This window comes from Plectropomus leopardus, chromosome 7, assembly GCF_008729295.1.
Source record: "Plectropomus leopardus isolate mb chromosome 7, YSFRI_Pleo_2.0, whole genome shotgun sequence".
In the NCBI taxonomy this organism is placed as follows: Eukaryota; Metazoa; Chordata; class Actinopteri; order Perciformes; family Serranidae; genus Plectropomus; species Plectropomus leopardus.
Window position 1 is genome coordinate 10510222 of NC_056469.1, and position 10220 is coordinate 10520441.

Genomic DNA, 10220 nt, shown 5'->3' on the forward strand with positions numbered 1-10220 from the left:
TGTCATCCTAAACAAAGGATGGCAAAAATGATATTGTACGTCATTTTATCAAAAATAATTTTAAACATAAAACCATGTTAAGGCATACAAGAAATTTTAGGTAGAACATTCAAAGAGTTTAAAATGTCTTAATATGTTTCCTGTGTCAATGCAGAGCAGCCTTACTGTCATGAATTACATTACACACAGTATGAAGGTTAAGACACATTAATAGGTTTGTCTGATGCCTGACGATTAACAACTACATTCACTGTGCACTCCCCCCTGTGCTTGAATTAAGTGAAGAGGCAAGCATAAGCCATTCTGTTACATTAAGAGAGTTACTTATACTTTTAAATGTTGTGCTTTTTGGTATTTTTGATATTGTCAGAATTCAGATTTAGCCTTTGACCTGTATTGTGTATTTCTACATGTATGGGGATTTGTAATATTATCAATAATGGCCAACTTTTAGGAGTTGGATCTGGCTTTCAGTTCTCTCAGTCTGTTTCAGTTGCTATTTGATGGATCTATACAGTGACAGAAACCTTAGTATGTTCTTCAGTCCCTTCTTTGCTTTAAACAGGCATCACTGGAGCATCAGGATTTTGTGTCCGTCTGCGTCAGATGTTGACGGCCATCAGTCTCCAGCACCCCAGTCAGTAAGATCTTGTTCCACCAGCGCTCCCTGAAGCTCTGCACACACACACTAGCCAGACTCTCTCCGTCTTGGTAGTCCTCCCTCATCTTCTCTGGGATCAGGTCCTCTGACATCACCTAAACGATCAAACAGAAAGTGTAAGTGTGTCACTGTGGTATGACTGTCCGCTGACTTAAACTCAGCTCCAAACTAAACTTAAACTGTCAGGCCTTGACATCACATGTGTACACAAAACCATGCACGTGTCTTGACCTCAGCGAGAGCCTGCAGGGTTGTTTCTTTGGGATTCAGCCTTTGCAACAGCTCATCTGTTGTCTGCAGGGCGCTTTCAGTGCGCTGCAACACAAAGGAGGACTGCTGCTGGCGGAGGATTCTCAACAGGAGTCTGAGGAAGACAGAAAAGACAAAGACACAGTCATAGTCAGAAAAATATCTGGTTTGAGCACACATTTACCTGTAGCATCTCAGATTACACTGAGATGATGTTTTGCAAATTATCTGCCTGAATTTCTGATGTGTGGAACAGCTGATTAAAGTTAGCCATTTTAATTAATTAAATAAGAAAAAATAATAAGTTTAATAAATTTCAATAAATTAATGTAAATTCATTTAAAATTAATTTAATTTATTTTTTCTTTGATGAGTTTACACAACATCAGGGTCAGCTGTTCTTTTAAATGACATTAAAAAAATAACAGAATTAGAAAAAATCAAACACAGATGGTGGAGCAAAACTGTGGTTTATCAGTCTCACTCGAGTAAAGAAAACAGAATAACAAAATGGTGTAAAAAAAAAAAAAAAAATAAAGAAAAAAGCTATAGGATAGTAGGCTATGAAAATCATTAAAATATAATCAGTGAAGTATTTTATCAAAAATAATGAAAAGAGGTCATGAAAGAGCATGTCACAAAAATACTGAAAAAAGGGTCACTGCAGAGTATATCATCAACGCTACTTGAAAGAATGCCATAGTATAGTATGAAAAAAAATCATTACAAAAATCAAAGTATGTATTCAAAAACCATGAAAAAATATCATAGTATAGCATATCTTCAAAAACCTAATTACAATGTCACACAGTATGTCATGAAAAGACGTCATAGTATAGGATGTCATCAAAAATCATGAATAAAGGTCATATTATCGATTGCCATCAAAATGATGAAAAAAATGTATAGTATATCACGTTATCAAAAACCGTGAAAAACATCAATGTATAGTCATAGTGACGTATTTCATCACAAATCCTTAAAAAACGCCATAGTATGGCATATCATCAAAAATCATGAAAAAACCCCATAGAACAGTATATCATTAAAAATCACAAAAAAAACCATCATAGTACAGGATGTCATCAAAAACCATGAAAACAACCATTAAAATATAATGTCATTGAAAATCATGAAAAGATGTCATAATATTGTATGTCATTAAAAATCCTGAAAAAATGTTGTAGTATAGAATACCATCAAAAAACATTAAAAACATAGTCTAGTGTGCCATGAAAAATCATGAATTAACGTCATACAGTATGTCAACTAAAACTATGAAAAGAACTCATAGTATAAACTATGACGTCTAAATCAAGATAAAACATCATAATACAGCATGCCATCAAAAATCATGAAAAAATGTCATGCTGTCGAAAGTCGTGAAAACCATGAAAAAATGTGATAGATGTATTGTATGTCATTAAAAAAATCACACACAAAAAAACATCAAAGTATAGTTTGCATCAAAAACAATTTAAAACATTCATATAGAATGTCATTATAAAACCATGAATAAACATCATAGTATAGTATGCTATCAAAAAGTCATGACAAAATTTCAAAGTATCGTCATTGTCATGAAAAATGTCATTGTATAGTATGCCATTAAAGATCATGAAAAAAACACTTCCTGTTCCCTGGTCTAAGATTTTTGTGTTCAATTTTAAATGTTATATTGAATAGGTGATTTCAGTCCTGGTAATTAGGAAGTCAATATCAGATTAAGTAAAAGTCGAGACATATTTGAATGATTAGTTCTCAATAGTAAAGAAGCATGAAAATAAGATATAAAAAATACAAATAAAATTGTGCGTCATGCGACATAACAATGTATGATTCTAGCATGTTAAGTTTCATAAATATAAAAATATGCAACATACTACAATGTTCAACACAATATATACACCAATAGAAATAGGAAACATTAACAGTATGCGTTATATGTTTCACATACATTTGAGAGTGGTGTTGGGGAGTATAAATACTGAACATTGCAGTTGAATTACTGCACAGAGGATTGCTGATGTTTTACGTGCTGTGTGTATGTGACAGTATATGAAGCACAGAGATCAGAATCACTAAGCAGTACCTTGTCCTGATGAAACAGGTGCACGCTTTTAGCCAGACTCTGTCCTCATCCAGGTCGGTGGCCTCCTCCTCCTGTTGTTCTTCCGTGTCTCCATCATTCTGCTCTTCTGCTGATTCACACCTCTGCGGGGAACACGGTCCTAATAAAGGCAAATACAGCAGATCATACCGTGAGAACGAGTCATTTAATTTTCATCAAACAGCACCTTAAAAAAAAACAGAGCAAGACTGTTTATTCATCAAAGCCATTTTCCCGGATAACTGACTGATAAGAAAGGGATCGACTCCATCCTACCCGTAGTTCTGTTGCTCTTCAGCAGCTGCACACACGTCTGTCCCAGGCTGTACCAGTGCCAGGGGTTGAAGGGCAGGAGGCTACACAGCTGCTGCAGACACGACATCTTTGATCCCATGTCTCCAAAATGCTGGTAGATGCTGACCTTCAGTAAACAATTTACATTTTAATTAAATAAAAATGCTATTATGTTTTCAAAAAAAAGTTTTGGAACCAACAAATAAAAAAAAAATGTGTGTGTGTGTGTGTGCGCGTGTGTGTCGCTAATGCGGACCTTGAGCAGCAGGAGGCAGGTCAGATGACAGGTGTTAGAAGCTTCTTTGCCCTGGAAAAAGATCATTTACACATTACAACTGAGTTCTGGCCATTTACTCAGCCAGTGCTTTGATACTGATGTCTTACTGACATTTTAATAACTACAAAATTTAACTTGCTTCTTCCAAAATGTTATCCATCACAGAAAAACATTTATCAACTAAAGCTTTATTTATCTTACTATTTGATAGTAGGAAAAAGTCTTCAGGGGTGGTGCATTTATGGGAAACTAACTCCACAGTTCCAGAAAAAACAACCCACACAGACTGCAAAAACCGACCTTACTCGGTGGACTACATAGTGTGTTGTAACAAACAATGCACATCCTATAAATATTTAGTTTAAAAAAATTACTCACCTACCATACACCTCCTACACCAGAAAAAATATCTGGAACTGTGAATTATTGTTTTTGTCTTTGATATTGGCATACATGTCAAGTTCATGGCAGTAAGAGCAAACAATAAACATTCATCAAATGAACAGAATAGCAATGTGATTATTTTGGATTTTTTTTCTTTAACATCCACAGTTTTCACATTAACAGCTGACTGTTCCAGTTACTTCTGCATGAAAAAAGCTCACAGAAGAATTACCAGTAAGTGGGCAAGTTCAAGTGCCCTGTCTCTCTGTCCCAGTTTGGTGCAGCATCGGGCCATTCCCTCCAGTACATCTCTTCTGATGGTCAGGTTGTTGTCAGCGATCCACTCCAGGCAGCTGCTGTATGCATCCAAGGCTTTCTGTAAAAGTTTAAATCCTATCAGATTACAGCTGTATTTGATATTTCAACAATTTAATCTAGATTTCTTTTCTTTTTTTTTGGTGTAATGGAGCTAAATGTGTTTTCAGAAGTCTTTTCCACGTTGTCAGGAAATGTTAAAAGAATGTATTTTGGTTATGCTCTGTTGCACTGAATATGTTAATGTTCACATTTCAGGTAATGTAACCAGTCCTGTGTGTTGTTTTTGCCGCTGCAGCTCTACAGAAACGTTTAGATACTGGCCCATGACAACAGTGCTGCATAATAGCTGACTGATAAAATGTGAAAGTACGTACTTGAAATCATAGATGACTGAATAAACTGATTGCTTAATTACCTGATGGTTCCCCTGTCTCACAGCCAAGTCACCTCGAAACTTGTAGACTTTCTGCTTCTCCAAAGGATCATCTGTGTCAAGAGCTGAACTCTCACAAAACCACTGCAGAGAGGAAAAAATGAAGAAAGATGACAAGTAAAAACACTTTATGCATGACACATTTACATACACACGACCATAAAAATAATGTGAAGCAATATTAATAAAGTTTACTGAAACATATCCACCAAATGTCCCGAACGATGTCATTTAATGTAAATAGCATGACAGTTTTTCTCCATATGTAAAGGTCATAAACTTAGGGACTGTACTTTATTTATCAGAGTAGAGGGGTAGCTGTGATATGACGTCTTTTCATATCATGACACTCTCCAGAGGTTTTTTTCCTGCATGACACTCCCTCCACCTTAAATAACCATATTGTCCAGTGTCAGTAAGTGATTAATAGTGTGACTTTGGAGAATTTTTACGAAAAAAACATACTTTTCAAACCCATGTGTGTGTTTTGGAGGTTCAGAGGGTAGTTCAAATAAATAAAAAAACATGACTATTTAAAGCTGAAAGTCCCTCCCGAGCCATATCACAAAACTTAACTCCCTCGCCTGTACTAAAAACAGATTTAACCTTCATCTCCATCTCCCTTTTAATAAATGACGAACAGTCTATTAAGAAAATATAACATTTTGGAGTTTTCATCCAGTCTTAAGTTGTATGCAGAAGCCTTCTTTTAGTGTTACGTGTAATTTATATTTTGGTTAATATTTAATTCATCTTATTTATAGTATTTGTCTTGGCCTGTGGTTTTTGTTTGGGTTTTCTTCTTTACTTTTGTCATGTTATATGAACTTGTAGGCATGCGCGTTAATATTAAGTGTAACGTTATGTCGTTTCCGCGCGAGTCAAATCAATCTTAGCTTGCTAGCTAGCAGCTTTCCTTATCGATAGCTTTTCCCGTCATACAGCCTCTCAGACAGCGTCACTTCATCCATGTGCAGCATGTTCTCCACACATCAGTGCGGTGTGTAAAGACACCAGTGGAGCTGGTGTGAACCGGTGCCGCTCACCTCTGGTTCACACAGTTTGGCGTTATAATGCGACAGTGCCACGGACACTCGGTCTCGCGCCTCCGCAAACATCGAGTCATCGAACGTGCTTCCAAATATCTCCATCTGGACCCGAAAAATATGATTATTTCCCCGAAATTAATCCAGATCCGAAACCACAGCTAGCTGGAGCTCGTGTACTGTTTGTTTACAGCGCAGTCCTTCACTATAAAGTCCACGACTAAAACAAGGTCCAAGATTAATGGTTCCGGCAGAAAGGTTCCGATATATGATGAGACATCAACGTCACGGGAATCAATCACCCAAATACATCTGAGCTTTTATTGAATCTGATAATGACACCCTAAAAATCAGGTCCGCAATCACCTATTGAACATAACATTTAAGATTTAACACAAAATCTTAGATCAGGTGTTAGCAAAGTCTGAGGGACATTTTAGGGAGGTGGGACTGAGAATGGCTAAGGATTTTTCTATGACACACTAATGTACTGTGACTTTTTAGATTGGACTTTTTTGATTTTTGGGACATCTTACAGGTTTTAATGACATTAATATGACTTTTTATAAATACTATACTATGACTTTTCAAATTCATTTTTTATGACATTATACTATTAATTTATTAGAACTACAACCTAGCTAAAAACAAATTTTGTGAAACGCAAGTGCGTAGTCCGCAGCCTAAAAAAGGTTACCATAGGCTTACATTAATGTGAACAAACAGTTTCCATACAAAAATGAATCAACATAATATGGATGATCTATTCAAATGTCATGAAATAGACATTTCAAAGAAAAAAAACTTTTCTCAATGTTTTAACATTACTTATTACTTTTTCTCTAAAACAATGGAAAACTCTTAAAACAGCAAAAAAATATTTAGCAACCATTTCATTGTTATACTACAGTACGATAAATAAAAAATGATATATTGACAAAACTTTACACATATTGCAAACATTTACACAATGAGTGCATCTATGACCTAAGATACTAAATAAACTACTGCAGTTACTAAAAAGCATATAGTATTTGTTTTGTAGTGATCCATGTTTACACAGGTGAAAGGGGACATGCTCTCGGCTTCTTTTGTTCCATTGTAACATCACGTGTATGTGGAAAACTGCTGCACCTGGCCTCAACCGGTCACGTGCAACACATATCAGAGGATCAGATTTTTTTTTTTAAAAAGAGCTGACAAGAACAAAACACTGATTTCCTTCAATTTGCACGTATGAAGTTAAACTTGCCGTAGTCATGTTTGCTGGACCAGCGATGGTCCCCCTCTGTCTCCATGGCTCTGCTCATGTCACACTCTTCTATCTTACTCTCTGGAGCCCAGTGATCGAGTTTCACACACTGATCATCGACTCAGAACCAGAAGTCCAGGGTGCAGGTGTAGCGAAGGCCCAGCCACACAAAGGCAGTTTGGGCTTTCTCTGTCTCCAGCTCAGCCCCGGCCTGGGTCTCTTCATCAACAATGGAAGCCAGATTCATGTCTCTGTTTCTGCAGTGATACAGGGCATCTTCCCACGTCTTGCTCTCTGTGATCAGCTCAAAGGGCGACTCTAGAAATAATCAAAAGTATAAAAGTTTTTAAGTGAAAGGAAACTAAATAAGTAAAGATATGTGAGCAGGATATATATGTTTAGCAGGATTAGGGTGAACATGCAATGAGGATTTTAAAACTTTTAAACAAATAGCTTCTGATAATAATTGCTTCATCCTTGAGATAAAGATGACTCTTTCAACTCCCATTCACTGCGATGGTTACTCTTTTTAAATTTCAGAATATAAACAAGGATAGACAGGATATATAGGATAGAGTATGACATGGGAAGATTTACCAGAAAATCTGACAGAACAAAAGAATGGTGCAACACAAATTTAGCTCTTATGATGTGATTTATGAAGCATGGCCTGTCAGTTTTCAGGCAGAATCCTGTGACCCTAGGACTGAAATAATTAAATATTTCAAATGATTTTGTCATCCTCTTTTATGGTGTGAAATTTGGGAGAATAGATAGTCATCATGGGTGGATTACTGAACAAGCTGACAAGCCTGGCCTTAAGTTGCAAAATGTTGATGTCAAATTAACACATACCGAGCAGACTCAAAATGAGCACAAAGAGACACAACAGTGCCTAAAAGAGAAGCAGAACAACCAAGGAGTCTGTGAGTCTTTCTCCTGGGTAGAAGAGCTGGTGGGGCTCTTTGCATATCTCTGCCCTGAAATCCGTTGTCTCATAATAGCCCATGTGCATCACATACATCAGGATGTAATTACTCACACATCAAACCTTCAGCCATGCAAATCTGTAAGCTATTAACACATTTCACTGTGATGGGTTTTTTGCTGTTTGTCATAATACTATCTGTTCTTGAATTAATTTGCATTTGTCCATATTTGACTGTAATGAATACATTTCAGTTAAGCATTAGCTTATTTCTAAGTTATAGGCTGAAAATATGTTAGAATAAGAGGACATATTGTACCTCTTTTTGTGCCGTAGATCTTCACTTCACACAGAATGAAATTCTTTCTATCTGGTGAGAACACAGTGATGTAGCGCCCCGACATCTCTGCAGTACATTTAACCTGAAACCAAATGTCCAGTGTCAAGTCTGTGATGTTTTTACATCTGGAAGAGAGTAATGAACATACAGTAAGATAACATTATGTGCAGAACCTATCTAAAACATGTGTTTGACATGTCAAAGCCTGAAACTGCAAGATAAAGCAATGCAAAGTAATATAAGGTATTACATGCGGTTGGCGGACCCGTTGTTCTCACGAGAGTTCCCAATGTTGATCTTGAACCGTTTAAAACAGCAACAGTTTAAGTTGTAGATACTGATGCAAGATATTCTGCAGAGCAGTCAATTCTGAACCAGGTGTCGTGTAGTTCCAAGATGTGAGCACATTTCATCAGATTTCCATCAACAGCTCTATCAGAAGTATATTTGACACCATCAACACTGTATTCTGATGACTGGGATGTTTTCCTCTCCAATGCTAAGTTTTGTGTTTTGCAGGGAGCTGCAGTCCAAAACAGGAAAACATAAAGAATTCACATCAAATTATTTCCCCTTATATATTTAGCATAGAAATACTATTATACTTTCTTGCATGACCTGAGAGAAATGAAACTGAGTGTCAAGAAAAATGAGTGTTTAAAAAAACAAAAAAAAAAACATTTAGTCCTACCCATTTTATGGCTGTGTAAGTATGCACAACCTGGAAAATGCCAGAGAATTTTATAAAAAATCCTGTTTCAATTTAAAGGTTTCGATTTTAATGATGTAAAGTCATTGGCAGCTATAATATAAATGCTTGGCAATACAGTAGTAAACACAGACTACATATCCTGCAATAAATAAATACTTGGAGTGCAGTTACATGTACATAATTAACCAGCTTCATGAGGCTGATCCCAGTTATGATAATATTCAGGATATGAAAAAAATACTCTGATCATAAACGTGTTATTCATAGCCCATTCAGCCTGTATGGACATTTAAGACAAGTTTCTTACTAATGCATGTGCATTTAGTCCAGACTGCTTGATTTCACATTTATTCAAAGCAAAAATGTTGCTCAGGAGCGCATATCTTTTGATGAAAATTTATTGGGTTTTGTCCTCAAACAAGTATAAAATATAAATCTTTTCTAAATAAAGCTAGAAATTAAGCCAGAGCCTCAATAACAGCTAGGATTTTAAATTAACATTGCACAAATTGTCTGCCTCACAGCTGGTAAGGTACAAGCGGATGACTGCAGGGACCACAAAAAGGACTTGTTAGCTTTCTAAAGCAAGCCTGCGGAGGCGAACGCACATACAGGTACATACCACGTTTAATCAAAGGTTATGAAACATACTTATTCCAGATGCTCAAGCAATAACTTAGAGTAGATGGAAATGTCAGCACCATAGACACAAAGTAACAGAGTTTTAGGTCATCATCATCAATGACATCATCTTTGTCTTTAACGCCTGCAAAAAGTCAAATCTCAGGTGTGTCAGTTTCATTCCCAGAATCCCCTCTAATCATCAATCAGGGTTACTGTGTAAACCTGATCTTTTTTCTTTTTTTTTAAACATGGGTCTAGGGGACCAAATGGAACAGCCAATATGTGTTGCCTCTAAAGTAACACTTACCTATTTATAAAAATAGAGCAGACAGTTAGATCATTGTATTCTTTGCACAGTATCTGTGTCTATGGAACTGATTAGAACTTAATACCGTAGCTGAAAGGTCGCTGTCATCCTTCAGTAAAACAGATGTAGAAGTGTAAGTTGTATTGAAGCAGGGAACGAAGAAAACTGTTCACTTTACGGTTCAATGAAAAGCACGCTTGTTAGAAGCAATAACTTGGGGTAAAAAACATTGACGGAAAAAGAATAGATCAGAAAAACCAGGAGGTGAAAATTCCACTGTAAATG

The 10220-nt window shown here is 36.3% G+C and overlaps 1 protein-coding gene across 1 annotated transcript; it reads right to left on the reverse strand.

Annotated features, from left to right (window-relative positions):
- Positions 1-338: 338 nt before the first annotated feature.
- zgc:101716 (uncharacterized protein LOC492784 homolog) lies at positions 339-5960 on the reverse strand. The gene is made up of 8 exons (XM_042490447.1): positions 5773-5960; positions 4709-4810; positions 4208-4351; positions 3571-3621; positions 3297-3441; positions 3003-3141; positions 893-1025; positions 339-756 (listed from the first exon to the last, which is right to left on the reverse strand). Exons 1-8 carry the CDS (start codon positions 5875-5877, stop codon positions 580-582), a joined length of 996 nt encoding a protein of 331 aa, XP_042346381.1. The 5' UTR covers positions 5878-5960; the 3' UTR covers positions 339-579.
- Between the last annotated feature and the right edge of the window lie 4260 nt (positions 5961-10220).